This window comes from Danio rerio, chromosome 8 (assembly GCF_049306965.1).
Source record: "Danio rerio strain Tuebingen ecotype United States chromosome 8, GRCz12tu, whole genome shotgun sequence".
NCBI classification, from domain to species: Eukaryota; Metazoa; Chordata; class Actinopteri; order Cypriniformes; family Danionidae; genus Danio; species Danio rerio.
In genome coordinates, this window is record NC_133183.1 from 19,032,130 (window position 1) to 19,051,498 (window position 19,369).

Sequence of the window (19,369 nt, forward strand, 5' to 3'; positions counted from 1 at the left end):
ATAATTAAAATGTAATATATGAAATAAAAAAATAATACAAACTTATTTAATGTTTACAATGCAAATCCAATTAGATCCACTTATTTGGTAAAGAAAGCAAGTCTATGATTAATTTAATTTTCAAGTCTGAAATTAATTTAAAAACTGAATAAATACTAATTTACTCAACTAAATTCCATGTGGGCCTAGTAATTGGCTTTTGGTTATTTTCTCCAAACGTCTGTGTGGTGTAAATAACATCAGCAGTATAGAGATTGAAAAAGCATGTTTTTATGACAATTCTTTCTCCTTTGGAATATAAATTGCTCACATAAAGGAAAATGTAAGTTCATTTATTTACCTCATTTACATATAAATAGACAAACAAAAACTGCTTTTTCTTCCCCCTAGAAAAGGGCCATTTACAGCATGGTTTGTGTTAAATCTTTTAAAGCACATTTATAAAAGCATCTATTTTATCTTGTTTACTGCCCCGCCAAGAAAAACTCATTTGGATTGCATTAACTCCTCGTGTTACTAGTTAAAACACTCAATGCATTTTTTTCAACACATCCCACAATTTCTAAATATCAACCTCTACAAAATGTTTCATATGTCGATTTACGGTTAAAGTACCAAAATTAATACATATACTATGAAAAATCAGAAAACATGAAGATGACCAATTCATTAAAAACAAAAAATCTAAATCAAACATTTTTAAGGTGTGCCATAAAATATTTCATATTCTCATTTAACATGTTTTCTTTCTTACAATAGACCCAAAATCAAGTGTATTAGTGCAACAGGATTATGTTTGTTTGTTTTTCTTTTTGTAAACCAACAATGCTTTGTGTGAACCGTTATTTAAAACAGTCAAAATATGGTCAGCCATTTAGTAGAGCAGGCAGTTAAAAAAAAAAAAAACAATCACGATAGGTTCCCTTTTTACAAAGTATTTTATTTCCAGTCACTATAAGTGGAAAGATTTAATACAGATATAAAAAATACAGACATGATGTAATAAAGTTCAAACATTGTATGGTCTCATATTTTGACCACCTGCCCTGCTATACATGGGCTCACTCTCTTGCCTTCCACCAGTGCAGGGTTTGGCTGAATGAGTAACCGTCCGTAAGTCCCGCCTATCTGACCTTTAGTGAGACGGCCAGGATTGACACATACACAGCCAATCACATCCTGAGAAAGAATAGCAAATTATTTCAGACACTTTAAGATGTCTTCCTTTTTGACATATATAAATGTAAATATAAAAATAAATGCGTATAAATATGCTAACATTTTATTCTGAAACGTGACTGATTTACCTTGATAAAATACCGAAGTTCAGAAGGAGCCACAAGAATATCAGGCGTGAGGCTCATTTGGCTGAACTGCTGAAACTTGTCATAATCCATGTTAACTTCTTCCGCAGGAGGATAGAGAGGATAGTAGCTGAAATAATAATCCATTTAAAGGTTAATTCAATTGTCAGGAATAGCAATACAGACAACCAACATAACATTTCTCTGGGGAGGTTATATTTTAAGATGCATATTTGACAAACCTCCTTTGGGTCAACATGTGTTTCATGATGCGTGAGAAACGTTCTGTCCCCGTCCCACTGCAAAAAACAGAAAAGCCACCTGAATGCTTGTGTTCACTCATTTTTTTTAAAGTCATTTTTTTTTTCAAATTAGAAAATAACCAGAAACCACAATAAAAAAAAAAAAAACCAAGTCATTCCTAAATAAACTACAGCGCATACTGTATGTACATTTGCTGTGAGTAGCATTACCTGCTGATCTCTTCTGCTCCCATATGAAACAGAATGTCTGTAGAAGTCAGGCCAAAAGTCACATTACCAATGAGGAGTGTGCAGGGGTCAGGGGCTAAAGTCACTCGCTAAGGGTGGAAAGACAATATTAGACAACATGAGCAATTGGAACATCCTCTAGTTTAAGATAATGACATGTTGAATAAAAGCATTTCTTTCTAATTACGCTTGGCCTGAATCACACAAATAGATCAAATATTAATCACCACCATTCAAGGAAAGAGGACGGCCAGTTACATTGAGATGAACAAGGTTTAGCTAATCATCTCACCGCTGTATCCTCTTTGCTGATGGTCAGGTTGAAGGGTGGCTGAGGATAAATGTAATGATGATGGACATCCCTCTGAGATGGAACAAACACCAACTTGCATGCCGTACTATGATAATTTAAAAAGAAAAAGAGTGTACATTGAAAAAGAGTTGTAATCGCTAGTAGTGCTTTATAGTTGATGTAGAGAAAAAGATCTACACACCCTTTGGTTCCTTCCACTATGCTGTCCATACATCTCTTGAAGATGGTCTCAAATGTTTCTGTCACCTGGTTTTTCTGTTGAGAATGTTGAACATTGAGTGCTTACGTTTGTGTGCATAACAGTAAATGTTAAAGAGGTCATATGATGGTTTGTAAAGCTTTCCTTTTCCTCTTGGATGTAATGTAGGTTTGTGTCTGTATAAAATGTACATGAATCCATTTGGCCTGAGTATATCTAAAAAAAGATCACTGCTAAAATAAAACTTTGGGAATTATTCTAACGTTAAATTACATTTAAGATTAGCATGACATCAGCAAAAGGCATACGCAAATACAGAAGGCGAGGTTTCAGTGATGGGCAGTGTTGTCATGTGATGAAAAAGCCTTGTGTTATTGTTTGAGATGTTTGATCAATCAACATGTAATTGGTCAGCTGGCCAATCAAAACACTGGGCTTTCTGTAAGGTGGAGTTTTTGTGGAAAGTTCCATTCAGAATGGCTCATCTTTATGCCCTAATCACTTCGAGGGTCCCTCTAAAGGGATGGAGGTATTAGAGCAGAGCGATGAGGCCTTCTGAATTAAGTGCAGTGTGTAACACCAAACAGCTTCCCTACTAAAAGCATAATAGCCTGAAGTGTCCATCAATTGTATTTTTCAAAATCCTTTATTTTAAAGGGCCTTCATAGTGGACAGGTTTGAGCACTGTAGTTTGGAATGCGATACATTTGGAATGTATTTTTGAAGAGCATTTCATGCAGACTGAGAATAGAGGTGCTGCAGTAATGTACAATTAAGGGCCACACATCGAAAGCGATTTTTTGCGTTTAGAGGTGCATCTTTTGAATGGTTTACTAACGGGCGTGAGTGTTTTACGCGCTGCTTATGCACGCCTCAGGTTTTAACCTCCTGCTTTTTGCTGTTGCGCAGAGTGCGCTCGCAGATGAAAAAAATAAACTCTGAGCGGAAAAAGCGCGTTAAGTCAGTCGCGTCTGTTTCATTCTCCAATCAAATGAATGCAGAGGCAGGGTTTTCGGTTGAGGTGACAGCAGTGTTTGTGTTGTAAAGATGACTAAGGAGACTTTTAATGATGGAGGAGAGGCTGCTTCACTGTTTCAATTTATCCAGAGCTGCATGCCTTTACAAATCTTGAATATTACAGGATTAATAAATGTTACATTTATAACAAACTCAACAGCAGCGCTCGTGTACAGTATGCAGTTGATTGTCGCTGCCTAGTGACAAAGTGTACTGCGCTTCTTTTTTTCTTGTCAACACGCGAGGCAGTGTGGTGCACCTCGCGTGTTTGGACGTAAAAGCGTGTTTAGTGTAATCAGCCCATTAAGCATATTATCCAGTTCTATTACACTAACAAAATAGTGACTTTTAAAATGGCATCTCTAACGAGAAATTTGGTTTACCTCAATCTGCTCATGTTTTGAATCAACAAAAGGTCCGAACTATGAAAGAAGGAAAAACAGTTAATCACTATCCAGACTTTCACAGAAAAATTTAAACCTGGAAAAAAATATAATAATAATAATAATAATAATAATAATCGCATGTTAGCTATGAAGCTGAACTCACCAGAATGCAGACATCAGGACGATCTTTATTGATAATAGTAATGAGGTCAAGCAGAGGGTCATAGGTCAGACTTTCAGAAGGAGTGTACGGCCCACAGGCTATCATGACCATCACAGGCTCACACACTGAAATAAAGACGGTTCGTTATGAAGGGTTTAATGTGAACACTCAGCAGGGATCTTGTTGATGAATGTCCAGCATTCCTACCTTCATCCATTTCTTGTTTCACTTCAGAAGGACAGTAAAAAGGCAGTGGGATGCCCTGGTGGACAAACACATTTCTAAATAAATATCATCATTTAACAAAGTGTAAACTAAACCAAACAGACTGAGGTACCTTACCTCGTACAGCTTGGTAGCAACAAGCTTCTCCCCCGAGGGATTCATACCTTCCATGACAACAACCTACAAATACAGTCAAAAATATATTTTTTTGACTCTTAACTATTTTTTCTTTAACTTTTAAAGAAGTATTTGTTCTGGCTTGTGAAATATACATGTAATAGCAATATCAGTGAAGAAATGTATGCAAAAATCTGCGAGCCTAAAAAATTACAAATTAAAAAAGTCAATTGTTTTATTATGCTCCATAGTTTATTTCAAGGTGTCAAAAAATACATTGTTTATAGTAACACTTTTTTATCATTTATATGAGAGCAATATTAGCCACCACTGCAGTTTTTAAATTAATATAAATATTTATTTCATACATTTTTAATCAAACATTTGCACTGAAATTTTAGTAAGTAATGTGATCACATACAGATGAGTGAATTTCTGAGTATATACTTTAACAGGCAAAAAAAGAAATAGTCCTTTACATGTGGTCAATAAGAACTATAAGTTCATTGAATTGATTGATACATTTCATTTTTAGGATATGAGATGACATGTCATGATATGAAATTTTTGTCATGCCCTGTGTTTTCCTGAGACTTGTATGTGTGCATCTCACCTGTCCAGGAAAGAGTGAGAACTCTTTAAGCTCAGACAGATCCACAGGAACTTGTCTGCCTCCCTGTTCCTGTCCAGCCTCCAAAAGCACAGACTGGGCATTGAGCTTTCCGTTACTGTCACAGCACACTTGCCCCAGTACTGTGATGCTGTCCTGCAGGAGAGAACCAAAGAGGACTTACACCAAATTCAGCCAAAATGGGTAAACATGAACTCCAAAATTAACTTCATCACACCAACCATTACCCTGTTCTATCTTCATATTACTTAGGCAGTTTTAGAATTAGTTTCTATAATGATGCTTGTTGTTACCTGAACCGGTAATGAAACTGGAGCAAATTCCTCGATGTTAAAGTTAGTCCGCAATTCCTCTCCCAGCTCTTCAATCTTTCCTGTCAGAACTACAAACAAAGGAAAGAACATTTGCAAATGTATACAAATATGTAAAAAGACAATCTCTATGCATCATATAATACAAACACAAATCTGTCTTACTATGTTGATGGAACTGTTTCACAGGGTTCTTAAATTTTTTCCCCAAAGTCAAATTTAAACACTTTCCTGGTGCATATTTACATGAATATACATAATCAGCAACTTATATTAGATGCTAATCATCATTTTATGCTATAGTAATAGTAACATATTTAATTCCATGTTTGCCCCAAGCCTGACACTGAATTACAGTCTTTACTCTTATTTGTTATTTACTTGCATCCTAAATTTGTATTTATTTTAATTTCAGATTAATTGCAGATAAAAAAGACCAGACCACACTACAGGCACATGTGCAGATTCCAGAGTATCTATTTTATTTAAATAGTTAATCATTGTTATCTATTTATTCATATAAATTAATAAGGGATTAATAATTAATAACTCTGTTTAATATCATCTTTGTAATTATGTTTGATAGTGTCATTGTGTATTTTGGTTTAAAATCACCTCAGAAAAAATATTGTAAATGTAAAGTTAAGCATAATAGCAGTGATACACATGTTATAAACAACTCGTTGGGTTGTTTACAATCTAATATGATTATTTGCTATTAGCACAAGTCTATGATACATTTTCATTTTTAGCCTGACATGTTTACTGCTCCAAAATATTTTAATCTTTCAAAAAATAAAATATATTGTTTTCAAGGGGGAAAAAATCTGTTGTTTTTTACTAGGTCATTTTTAAAGAATATATTTTAGAGCAGCGAGCACAATACCGTGAAACCGTGATATTTTTATCCAATGTTATTATATCGTCAGAATCTTAACCGGCCCAATCTGAAACGCCAAATGGGTCTAATTTATGCTGCATTTCCAAAAGTAACACTATCTTTATTAAGCTTTTCGCTTGTACGGTGGGTCTAACCTGTCAAAACACCTCTTAAAATTAGTTTTCGGACATTACATATTTGTACATTACTGTAACACATTTAATTCAATAACATTTGAGCTGGTTTGAGTTCTTAATTCGTTCATTTTATTTAAAATGTATTTATTTTGCTTTTTTATTAATTAAATCCCATTTAACCAATTATTTTTATGCAAAAGTCAAGTTGCATGTTAATTTGCTATGCAAAGAAAAGAAAAGAATTTATATTTTGCATGCCGTTTTATGTGAAATGGTGAATATAGGTCTATATAATCACCTTGCAATTTTGAAATTATTGCTTTTTTGTTATTCAGTTCATAAGTAAGATCAGTTTAAACTTTTATGAAGTTTTAAAAATAAAACCAGTTGTTCACTGTATAAAATATTACATTTTGAGCTGTTTATATTTATTGGCCTATATCTATATCTATATCTATATATATATATATATATATATATATATATATATATATATATATATATATATATATATATATATATATATATCGGTTATCTGCCTTCCATAACTCTTAAGATTTGGTTATCGTTATCTGCCCAAAAAAAACCATATCGGTTCATCCCTATAAATTAACAGAAAAGCCACAATTATATATTCAGGCACTTTATCCAAAAGCAAAATCTAAGCATTTTTCAAACCTTACATAACAATTCAAGCATTTTCAAGGACCCAGCACCCGTACAAAACCTGTGTTTCTCAGAAATCTTAAAAATGTTTTCTCACCGTCCCGCACGTCCCTCAGTCTCTGAAACATGTATTTGTAGCTGCTGATGAGTGAATTCTCTCCTCCGTCCAGCATCTCCACGCTCACTGCAGTCTGTCCTTTCCCCATCCAGCGCGGACCCTGCACTGCCCCAAATGTGGAAACCACCTCTCCTCTCCCCCCACGCATGCCGTACTTTTGAGAAGGGGTTGCACTACACAAACACATCACCGATCTTTATAATATAGAACAAGTGCATCAAATTCTCTTAAAAGTAAAAATGTCAAATCAGTTTGTTTACCTTGGTGAGAAGCTGGCAGGTGACAGCATTAGACTGGGACTGGCGAGTCGGGCTACACCTCTCTTAGACTGAGGATGTTCAGGAGTGGTCAGTGCTCGCTTCTGAGAGCCCTGTGTTCATGCAGAAATTAACTCATGTTATTTAACCGATCCAGTTTTTAATATAATGTAAATTACAGTATCGAATAAACAAGTCGGGTTGTATGACAGAAAGAAAGTTTAAAGCCTGATCTCTACACTACTTTCTCAACTTAGATCAACATATAATACGCAGAAAGGCTTTTCATTTTTAATCAGCCAGCTCAAGCGCTTCCGGTGAACTGTCATCCAAATACAAAAATCACTGCATTTAAATTCTGGTTTCTGTAAAAATTAATGATTTTCACTGCCTGATTCATATATTAAAAAGTGGGTCTCAGACTGGACAAGAAGCACTGCATTAAATTCCATTGTTCCATGCGGTGTCTTAAAATATGGAAATTTATGTTACCCCAGTATTTTAATTAAGTTTCTGCACTAGCCTGCTGCTCCTGGCGAACCAATCAATTTTACACTTGAACAACTAAATGAATGCTTACGTCTGTTTAACTGATTATAATTTAAATACATCACATCATCAATGCTGTAAAAGGAACCTTATGAAATTTAAAATAGCCACAGTAACCTTTAACCGGAGGTTAATCTGTGACTGAAAAACACTTGCAGACCATGCATTTTTATCTATCTTCATACATTTCCAACAAGTCTCCCTCATTATTCTGTCTTTATTTAGTCTCACCTTGGCAGGTGTTGAATAGGAATCCAGCATGTTCTCCTCTTCCTCCTCTGCTCTGATTCTGCAAGACTCAGTTAAGAAGATCACTTTGAACATTTATGAATAAAAATTAAACAATCATTAATCTTTATGTTGAGCTTTATGAGGATACAGCTCCTGGATGGAGTTGATGTCTCTGGTTTTGTTTATTTGGCTTCCCTTTGAGGTGCTTTTAGGCTTTTTCTTCTTGTTCAGTACCTGTAAGGAGTGCAGAAGCAGTATGCAAATTAGGGCTGCACAATCCTAGAAAAATTTGACATTGCAATATTTTATTTGTCTGTAATGTACATTGCGATACACTGATGCTATACAGTTCCACCAAATGACTAAATAGTTTTTTGGTCACACTATTTTAAGGTTCAATTCTCACTCTTAGCAAACCCTTATGACTTTTGCTTCAATAAACACCTAATTTGCTCCTTATTAATAGTTATTGTGGTTGTTTGTAAGAACTAATAAGAAGCCAATATATCAACAACAAGCATGCTAATAAGCAATTTGTTAATAGTGAGAATTGGTCCCTAAAGTGTTAACAAATGTATTATATCTGTTTGATTGGGATGATTTTAAAAGGGAGTAAATCGCATAAAATGTAGTACACTACAGGCATAGATAAATGCAACAAAGCAAAAAAAGGTGTAATAAACAGTGCAAGCTTTATGGTTTTGTATATGTAAATGTAAAAATAAATTACACCGCAAAGTCAACTCAACATTGCATATCTATGTAATGTGACTGAGGATTCACACATTGCAATATCAATGCTGAAAAGATATACAGGAATACTGTATTGTTTAGCTCTAAAGCAAATGAAGCATAGAAACATTGTGGATCTTATTTTTGGCATCTCAAAGCACTGCAGAATTTCAGTTGGAGTTTTTAATGTCATTTTACTAACTTCTTGTTCAAACTGGTCCAGGTTTTCGAGAGTGAGCGGCAGCTGCTTTCTGGTGGAGCTAAAAGCAAACCACTCGAATACAATTTCTTCACCCGTCAGCCTGTGACAAAAACACTGCTCCAACACTACAATAGAAAAAAAAACAAAAGTCATGTGTATTTAATTGAGGTAAAGTTTTTCGCACATTCGTTCAGTGACAACTTGTGACATGCTCCCTTTATTGTTCACCGTGGCAGGGCTCAACAAGAAGATGGCCCAGGCCAGCGTGTGAAATGCTCAGGACAGTAGACAGGATTGTTACTGGCCCAATCGTACCAGTGCTTACTAAAGTTTAATTTGCCTGCGACAATGTCAATTGCGTCGAAATACAGTCTTAGAATCGAGAAACAGTTTGTGCTGTTAAGCCTTTAAATGCTACCTTCTCTGTGATATCAAAAACACCATATTGCTTTTCGGGTCCTCTTATGTGACTAGATGTTGTGAGCATGTTTTTTTTGTTTCTGGTCTCAGCGACGAGGCGGTAGCATAAAATTATGAGGCTAAACGAAAACGTTTGTTTCTAAATTCTTAGTAGCAGATGTGGATACAACACAACGAAAAAAATGAAGTAATGTTTGCACAGTTAGTTTTCAGTTTGGCAAGTCAGCCACCATTTGTTAAATAATGTAGAGCTGCAATAAAACACCGGCACATTTTCCATACTGCTCTATTTGTTTGCATAACACTTTGAATTTTGCTCACAATACATTTTAAAAATATATACATCTTAGATTATTTTTGACACATTCTTTAAAATGTGTGGCTAAAAAAAATAGCAATTATTTTTTTTTTGGGTGGGGCCAGTAAAAATATTGGCAGAGCAAGAAAATATCTTAACCACTTGGGTTAGTTGAAAACTCTGCATGGTAATTTGAATATTCAGTCTAAAATCACATGTAAGCATGACTTGAAAACAACACTGGTACTATTTATTTGACTCCAAACAATGTTGTACTTTGATAGTCATTTGCTGCTAATATGATTTCAGTTTTTTTTTTGCAATAAATAATTTCTGAAGTTATTATTATTAAGGAGAAAGTCCTAATGTGTGAACATAAAACCAAATTTACCTCAATGTGTATTTGTAAGTACTTGCCTACAAACACACAACCACATACATGTATATTTGTGTGTTTAAAATTAAGAGATGCATATATTTTAGAGCATTAAATCATGTCAACAATACTAAAATCACACACAATGAATAGATTGGACATTTACTTTTGTCGATGGTGTCATTGTTGAAGGCTATGTTGAAAGTGTCCAGCTCAGACTTGATGTCCTCTGCAGTGACTGAAGCCATTGTTATTGTCCTCTGATGTTCAAATGTAAAAAAACAACCTCCTAAAAAAGAAAACAGGTTTTTCAAAAACATTCACACCACACAATTATTAAAACGGACTTATAACAGTCAGAAATGTTAAGTCTCTCACTAAATACTAACGTAAACACAATGGCGCTCTCGCGAATTCACTTATTTAGCTTTATAAACAGTTTTACTCAACATAACAGCAAGTTCGAAATAAGACAATCCTAATGAACACGTTTTAATGACTTGTATGACAAGATTACCTTTTATTAAACGTCAAAATCAGCTGTCATATTCCTCAGCAGTCTTTGCATCACGTTCGGATTGCCGCGAAAATGTACTACCCGCAAAACCCACTGAAAGGTCACTTCCGGTTCCTGCACGTCTCCTCCAGAACGGCAGAGGGAGCGCAAGGTCAACCGCAACCGAATTTCCTCCCAGATCAGCTGAAAGGAAACAGAATAAACCCTGTAGCTTCTACACGTGTTTGTGGTGCTGTAAACGTATAAGTATTTTTGTGATTTACATCTTACTTTTCACTGTCGCTGATATTATTTGTCAAAATGCCGAAGGTTAAAGCCGAGAAGAAGTCTCGAACACACCAGGAGGTGAAGAGTCAAGGTTGGTTTGAAATGTTTTAGTACTGCATGCTGTCAAACCATTTAATCAAATGTCCCCTTATAGATATAATAATCAAAGTTAAACCTGTAATATATTTAAAATTTAAATAATATAAACCTTTTAGAACTTGCTAGTAACACTTCCTGGTCACTTCTTACTCCAAAACAGAAGAGGAGGCATTATAGCTATTTTTAGGTCCAAAATGTTTACTTTCATTCATCTCATGTATATAAATTAATCCCAGTTGTTTTGACTTATTTTATACAGTATTTGCACCTCTAAAACACCAGTTAACATTTATAAATTAAACCAGGAAATGTACAGTATATTTATATGTTTACTGTGTATATTCAGTTTTCTCACAACAGTGATGTCCCAAAGCAAAACAGTCGGTCTTACTCCCCATAAACACTGCACTATTTAATATTTATACGTATTCATTGCACTTTGTTGAACTAATTCATCTTGAATTGTACATGTCCACTGCACATATACGTTTGTAATTGTTCACACAGCTTAAATCAGAGTTTTATATATATTTTCTTTTTTTTTAATGTTTTAAAAATTATGTTTAACAGATCAAGGGAAATTTCACAGCATGTCTGATAATATTTTCTCTTCTAGAGAAAATCTCATTTGTTTTATTTCAGCCAGATTAAAAGCAGCTTTTAATTAAAAAGAAACATTTTGGGGTTAATATTATTAGCCCCTTTAGGCTATATATATTTTTTCCAATAGTCTACCGAACAAACCATTGTTATTCAATAACTTGCCTAATTATTCTAACCTGCCTAGTAAACCTATTTAACATAATACTTTATGCTGTGTAGAAGTGTCTTGAAAAATGTCTTGTAAAATATTATCTACCTTGATCATGGCAAAGATAAAATAAATCAGTTATTAGAAATTAGTTATTTAAACTATTATGTTTATAATTAGAAATGTGTTGAAAAAAATATCTCTGTTAAACAGAAATTGGGAAAAAAAATAAACAGGGTCTAATAATACAGGGGGCTAATAACTCTAACTTCAACTGTATATATCTGCATATTTCTGATTATTAATAGCAGCCTGTGCACATTCATCTATTGTAAATCTCTGTTCATATTTAATACAACCAGTTATGTTCATAGTACATCCATCTGTAAATGTCTCCATAGTTTTTCTATAGTTGCACTTTATAAAGTATACCTATATCCTGTACTTGCTGCTGTCACACTCCTGGTTAGACCTAAACTGCATTTCGTTGCCTTGTACTTGTACATGTATAATGACAATAAAGTTGAATCTAGTCTCACATCGGGGTAAAGTTGGTTTTATATTCACACATTCATTCTTTTTTGAATAGTGACAGTTTGTGACATGCTAGTTGGAATATTCAGTGAGAAATTCCATGTAAGTGTGACTTTTAAAAAACATTAGTGTTATTTATTTAACTGTAAACAGTGTTGTATTTTGATAGTCACTGGCTGCTAATATGATTTTACTATTTAGAATTGGCAAAGAATACTTTACTGAAATTATAAAGTCTGAATGTGGGAATATAGACAACTTTACCTTAAGTAATCTCACTCACCCATTCAAAAAATACTTTTGACTTTTTTTGTTCAATATTGGATTACATTAACCCATGTTCCATATTTCAGGAATTATGTTTAATACTGGTATCGGTCAGCATATTTTGAAAAACCCTTTGGTTGTCAACGGCATCATAGAGAAGGTCAGTAATAGGGATTATGAGTTTTTCTGGATTGTTTGTCTATTTCCTTTTAAGGCTGAATGAGCTTTCTCAGTGCACGTCTATACTGTTACAGCACATCATAATCAGCATATTTATTTATTAACAAAATGTATTTTTCAGGCAGCGCTGCGACCAACAGACGTTGTTCTGGAAGTTGGTCCTGGAACAGGTAACATGACTGTCAAACTTCTGGAGAAAGCCAAGAAAGTAAGTAGCTTTTAATGGATGTTTTCTTTCTAATTTAAATATTATTGGAACTCAACCAACCGTTATTTCATTGTTTACTTTTTACTTAAAGGTGGTTGCGTGTGAGTTGGACACCAGGCTTGTTGCTGAGCTTCAAAAAAGAGTCCAGTGCACGTAAGTACTTTTCATACAACTTTATCATCACTACCCCAACAACAAACTTAGCACATGCTTAATCGAAAAATCCTTTTTATTGAACAGTCCAATGCAGAACAAACTTCAGATCCTCATCGGGGACGTCCTCAAAACAGAACTCCCCTTTTTTGATGTCTGCGTGGCTAATCTGCCTTATCAGGTAATGTTTTGTTTATTATTTTGTTTATCTCTTTAGTTGCTGTAGATCTGATTTCTGAGTACATCTGCTGTACAGCACTGAACATGTACTCAAAGCGAATTTTAAATACTTAAACTTGCTTACTCTGATGTGGTTTTCATGCCAAACTCATGCCGTTTTCTTTTTTCATTCTGTAACCATAAAGAAAAAAACAGGTCTTGTTCACTCTTGACCATATAATTGCAGTGTATGACCAGCATTAAGATGATAAAAATATGATGACATAAATTTAATGCATTATTTTACAAGAATCTTTTACTCATTGTTTGAATAAATCAAAATTTAAAATATGATTCACAATGCCAAGAAATCCCAGAAAATATATGCATAGTTTCTTTACTGAGATGAATTCCTCTAGATGGGAACTCAATGGTTGTCATTCATTCATTCATTCATTCATTCATTTATTCATTCATTCATTCATTCAATCATTTTCTTGACGGCTTAGTCCCTTTATTACTCTGGGGTCGCCACAGCGGAATGAACCGCCAACTTATCCAGCAAGTTTTTACACAGCGGATGCTCTTCCAGCTGCAACCCATCTCTGGGAAACATCCACACATACACACATACACACTCATACACTACAGACAATTTAGCCTACCCAATTCACCTGTACTGCATGTATTTGGACTGTGGGGGAAACCGGAGTACCCGGAGGAAACCCATGCGAACGCAGGGAGAACATGCAAACTCCACACAGAAACGCCAACTGAGACGAGGATCGAACCAGCGACCTTCTTGCTGTGAGGCGTGCTACTCACTGCGTCGCCCACTCTAGTTGTCAGATAAATGCAATAACTTAAACATACAGGCATTGAATTTTATGTAGTGTTTAATTTGCATTGATATTCCAACTAATTGTGGGTCTTTTCTGGTGCTAACAGTGCTTTCTACAGTATGAATGGTCAACAGGTCAGGATTTTTGTTAAATAATGCATTCAATTTAATTTTATTTGTTCATTGTCTCTTTAATTGAGAGTAACAAAGAACTTCAGAGAAATTATCACTTCAGAAGTATTTGTCATTGTTGGGTCATGTTAGTCAATGAAGTGTACTGCAGATTGTTACAAAATCACTGATATTCGCACATTTGATTTTTTTCCTTAGATTTCATCGCCTTTTGTGTTCAAGTTGTTACTCCACAGGCCATTTTTTAGGTAAGAACTTTTTTTTGTAGGATGTGTCAGTAAATGTGACTGCAGGATTCATTCTTTAAACAAAAAGTTTAAAAAAAATATTTATTATTATTTAATTATATTATAATAATTATTATTCTTTAAGGTTTCTTATATTCACACAAGTTAGCTAAAGCCTCAGATTTGCCTGTTTTGTATTGTTCATGAATATGCTAAACACTTACAATGAAGCATAATTGGTGGAAAATGACACTCGATGTAGATAAGTTTGAGTTCATCACAATATCAGTATTATTAGTGCTGTTATTCTGTTTGAGTTGGTTTTATTGTGTGTGTGTGTGTGTGTGTGTGTGTGTGTGTGTGTGTGTGTGTGTGTGTGTGTGTGTGTGTGTGTGTGTGTGTGTGTGTGTGTGTTTGTGTGTGTGTGTTTGTGTGTGTGTGTGTGTGTTTAGATGTGCTGTGCTGATGTTTCAGAGGGAGTTTGCAATGCGCTTGGTGGCTAAACCAGGAGACAAGCTGTACTGCAGACTGTCCATCAACACACAGTTGCTGGCCCGTGTGGACCATCTCATGAAGGTTTGTAAAGTCCCTCAATTCACCAGCTGATCATGGAAACCCATTTCTGTTTTTATAGGGAAAAAATGAGATCCCACCTTACATTTGTAACATATGTTACATTTAAAAATCGAAACTGAGATACAAGGAAGCAAACACATTTCTAATATGACAAGTTTACATTACTAATTCTCTACTGCATCATTTACTTTCATTAGCCCCTTTCACACAGTGATACCGGTAAATATCCGGAAAATTTCCGGAACGACTTTACCGGTATATTGAAAAAAGCGCTGTTCACACAGGCGAGGACGTTACGGAATTTTTCCGGAAAAGAGCATTTACACATCCATCGCAAAATGCCGGTAAATTCTGACATCATTAACCAGAAATGACCTCTAAACGGCTTCGCTTGTGTTTGTAGACATTCGACTACATTACAAACTCTTTGGATGGATAAGTGTTGAGTACAACTCTAATGAAAACATAGAGAAACACTTTCGCATGTCGGATGTTCATAATATGTGTGTGTGCTGGCGCTCACAGGCACACGCAAAAACAAACAACGGATTATCATAAACATTTTATCGATAATTATTTACACAGTTAGCATTAAGAAGGAACATAGAAACGTTATCTGACTAACATCTAATAGCTAAAGGTGTCTGGAAAAATATTCAAAGGCTTTTATTCTCATAAACCGCGCGCATGTGAATGCGTCTGACTGTTCTGATTGGCTAAAGCAGGTGTCTCACGTCCAGCACGTTCTAGACATGGACGCGCTTTTTCCGGCAATCTTCCTTCTGCATTCACACAGCGCAGCATTCCGGCAAATTACCGGTAATGTTACAACTTATCTTTCCGGAAAATAGCCAGAATGAATTTACCGGTATTTCAAAAAGGGCCTATTCACACATACACACCTTTCCGGAAAATTACCGGTAATTTTCCATAAGGTCTGTATGTGTGAAAGGGGCTATTGTTATGAGTATTAAAATACACAATAAGGTTATGAATCTTGCTTGAATAGATAATTCCCCAGCATAGTTTGATACTGTCATCTGTAAAATAAATAATATTATTATTATATTTTTTTTTTTTGCAGGTGGGAAAGAACAATTTCAGACCACCTCCAAAAGTTGAGTCCAGTGTGGTGAGGATAGAGCCCAAAAATCCTCCTCCACCTGTCAACTTTCAGGCATGTGTGCTCAATGAAATGATAAATTGGCTGTATGGTTATTGTAAATGATATAACAGTGTTTTTCCTACATTCATAGGAATGGGATGGTCTGGTCAGAATTGCATTTGTTCGAAAGAACAAAATGCTCAGTGCTGCCTTCAAGTAAGACCTTTTTAAATGCTTTTTATGTTGAGCAAGTATAAACGTATAAAAATATAAACATTTTAAGGAATCTTGTTATTTATGATATGGAATAAATTTTTTTTGTCAACACAGATCTGCTGCAGTCGAGAAACTTTTAGAGAAGAACTACAAGATTCACTGCTCCGTCCACAATATAGTGAGTCTGCTTTAAATTGGCTTCAGTCCTGTTTACACTTATATACTAGGGGTGTAACGGATCACGGTTAATCTGTGACTCATACTATACGTATCACAATCCATGGTTTAGAACACGCATGACCTGCAGATTAATACCTTTCTTTTTTACTAGTAGATTAATCCTAAATTTGTAACATTCACAGGTCACACTTTACAATAAGGTTCATTAGTTAATGTTATTTAATGCATTTACTAACATGAACAAACAATGTAAAATACATTTACTACAGTATTTATTTATGCTATTAAACGTTATTTAATGAAAATACAGTTGTTCATTGTTAGTTCATGTTAACTCATGGTGCATTAACTAATGTTAACAAGCATGGACTTGAATGTTAATAATGCATTAGTAAACGTTCAATTATGATTAATAAATGCTGTACAAGTGTTGTTCATGTTAGTAAATGCATTAACTAATGAACCTTATTGTAATGTGTTACCCATTTACAGAGTGAGTGCCTCTCGTGTCATGCAAATCACATGTATGAAAGCTTTAAGATTGTATATAATAGTAGATATAATGATGATTGAGGAAGTTGTGGAAGGTTATTTAGGATGCCATATCTAGCAATGAAGCTTTATGAGTGAATAACTGAATCATTTATTGAAAATGAAACTAAAAATAAATTTAGGTTGTACAAATTATAATGCTAGATTTCTACATTTAGTGTTATCAGCAACGGTAGTAACAGTGAATTTTTCACAGTTCTGAATATTTTACAGTTTATTTTTATTTAGTTGATTTTTTTTTTCTTTTTAATAAAATTACAGGTTCTAAGTTCTGTTTGTTAAACCAAAAGTGTCTTGCAGTACTGTTTTTGTAATAAATAAAAAGCAAATGACATGTCTTCTCCCTTTTTGACTGATCCGAAAAATGGTCCGATGCGTGACAAAAAAAAAACAATAACGTGATCCGAACCGTGAGATTTGTAATCCGTAACACCACTAGTATATACAAGCTTGATCATTGTTGGGTCAGTTGGTGGAGTGGGGGTGTCTTTTATAGCTATTTATGCTACAAAAGAAGTCTAATCAAAATCATTTTCAAACATCTCTAAATCTGGAAAGCTCAACTCTTTAGACCCCCTTCACACCTGTATTTAGCTTCATCAGCTTGTGCTATCAGATGTAAACTGCACTTTTTCACTGCACTTATCTGTAGATGCAAGTATATTTAAATATTTCCAAATTGAATTGCAGGAAATCCCTGAGGATTTCAACATTGCTCCGAAAATTGAAAGCATCCTTCAAGAGTCCAAGTTCAGTGATAAGAGGGCACGTTCCATGGATATAGATGATTTCATGGTGTAAGTATAACCCGCTTCACTTCATGTACATTTTGTGTTTTGGGGGTGTTTTGTAAAGCATTTTTTTCTGCATCCATATTTTACGCTAGGCTTCTTCATGCGTTCAACTCTGCTGGGATACACTTCTCTTAAAATTTAAGGAACGGGGAACGGCTACTAGCTTTACAGAAGTGATGTCACGGTCTTCTCGTATTCTGGTTGATGCTTTCGTACATGCGAAGAAATGATTGACATTTCTTTTCAATGGACAAGCAATGGAACACTTAATCACTCAGGCTGGGATGTTTTGTGCCTTTCCTGTATTGGGGAAAGAATTATGGACTTCTTTTGAGAGGTAATACTTTAGATGTACGAGTGTGTGGTAAGAGCTTTTACTCTATAAGATTGTCTTAACGGATAAGACAAGTTTTTCATTACCGTCAGTCTCAGCACTGAACATCATCGTGTGTTTACTTCTCATTACTGAACTGTCAAGGTGAGAAATGATTGCTGTTAACACTTTACGGTAAGGTGCAGTTTTAATTGCATTAGTTAATGTAAAGAATTGCCATGAACAAATGGATCATTTGATTGATCAAAAATAATAATATTAACTACTATTTACTCACCCTTAAGTCTTTCTAAAATGTTTGAGTTCCTGCCTCTGTTGAACATAAAATAGATATTTTGAAGAAAGCTGAAAACCTTATATAGTAATTGTTTTCTCTGCTATAGAAGTCAACAGTTACAGGTTTTCAGCTTTCTTCAAAATATCTTCATTGTGTTTAACAGAAGAAAGTAACTCATAACTAAAGGTTTGAAACTGGTGAAGTATGATTAAATGATGACAATTTTCTTTTGTGGGTGTACTATCTCTTTAAATACAAACAATGAGCCGAACATTTTGCAGCATTTTTGCCTGGGTGGATATAAATGGATTGATAGCAAAGCTTCAGTTCATTTATAGAACTTGGAGTGTCAAACATGTATTAGTGAATCTAGAAAAAATAACATACTTTGAATATTAAATGTGTAAGTATTTAAAACATACATTTTATTTGCATTTTCGTACAGTTATTGAAACTGTACTTTGTATACTGTAAATATGATTGCAAACTATTGACCTATTCTCTAATTTGTTTAAGGCATGTTTCTTTAAAAGGGTTTAGTTGTACAAGGTCAATAAATCTTAAAGTAAATGTTTTGTTAACTTATTATTTAGAGTGTAAAAAATACAATCAAGAACATGTTCTCCAAACTTCTGAATACAAGTCTTTTGGCTTTTAAAGAAAGAAGAAAACTGCTTTGTTCATTTGTGTACGACTTGTGTCTAGTGCTTCTAATTTGATTCACTTTGAATTGTTTTCATGCTCCGAAAGTAAAACAACCTTTTTTTGGAATCGTTTTTGACTCCTTTCACAAATAGCCTAGAGTTTAACAATTGAGTTTAACCATTTTTAAATCCATTCAGTTAATCTCCAGGTCTGGCGGGTGCACTTTTATCTTAGCTTAGCATAAATCACTAAATCTAGATAGATCATTAGCTTCTTGCTAAAAAAAAAAAAAAGATAATTTTCCTCTTTAAGCTTGACTCTTCTGTAGTTAC

The 19,369-nt window shown here is 34.5% G+C and overlaps 2 protein-coding genes across 4 annotated transcripts; one reads left to right on the plus strand and one right to left on the minus strand.

Annotated features, from left to right (window-relative positions):
* Positions 1-919: 919 nt before the first annotated feature.
* On the minus strand, positions 920-10,640 carry pola2 (polymerase (DNA directed), alpha 2). Of its 2 annotated transcripts, none has more exons than NM_199581.2 (19): positions 10,541-10,640; positions 10,190-10,312; positions 8,930-9,054; positions 8,144-8,229; positions 7,996-8,053; positions 7,219-7,328; positions 6,938-7,131; positions 5,140-5,228; positions 4,829-4,981; positions 4,216-4,278; positions 4,081-4,135; positions 3,874-3,998; positions 3,708-3,746; positions 2,290-2,363; positions 2,088-2,193; positions 1,778-1,884; positions 1,547-1,603; positions 1,308-1,434; positions 920-1,179 (listed from the first exon to the last, which is right to left on the minus strand). In NM_199581.2, the coding sequence occupies exons 2-19, from the start codon at positions 10,269-10,271 to the stop codon at positions 1,027-1,029; spliced, it is 1,803 nt and encodes a 600-aa protein (NP_955875.2). In that variant the 5' UTR covers positions 10,272-10,312; positions 10,541-10,640; the 3' UTR covers positions 920-1,026. The 2 variants fall into 2 exon arrangements, 1 of the variants encoding a protein (NP_955875.2); XR_012383564.1 differs by having other exon boundaries at positions 925-1,179; positions 2,290-2,483; positions 2,727-3,746; positions 10,541-10,619.
* Positions 10,641-10,725: 85 nt separating this feature from the next.
* On the plus strand, positions 10,726-19,163 carry dimt1l (DIM1 dimethyladenosine transferase 1-like (S. cerevisiae)). 2 transcript variants are annotated; one of them, XR_012383675.1, is made up of 13 exons: positions 10,736-10,898; positions 12,545-12,618; positions 12,760-12,846; positions 12,938-12,999; positions 13,087-13,180; positions 14,330-14,379; positions 14,811-14,934; positions 16,019-16,111; positions 16,191-16,255; positions 16,370-16,433; positions 17,678-17,784; positions 17,874-18,429; positions 18,523-19,163. XR_012383675.1 is itself a non-coding variant. In NM_001003556.3 (12 exons), exons 1-12 carry the CDS (start codon positions 10,841-10,843, stop codon positions 17,914-17,916), a joined length of 921 nt encoding a protein of 306 aa, NP_001003556.2. In that variant the 5' UTR covers positions 10,726-10,840; the 3' UTR covers positions 17,917-19,163. The 2 variants fall into 2 exon arrangements, 1 of the variants encoding a protein (NP_001003556.2); NM_001003556.3 differs by having other exon boundaries at positions 10,726-10,898; positions 17,874-19,163.
* Positions 19,164-19,369: the final 206 nt, after the last annotated feature.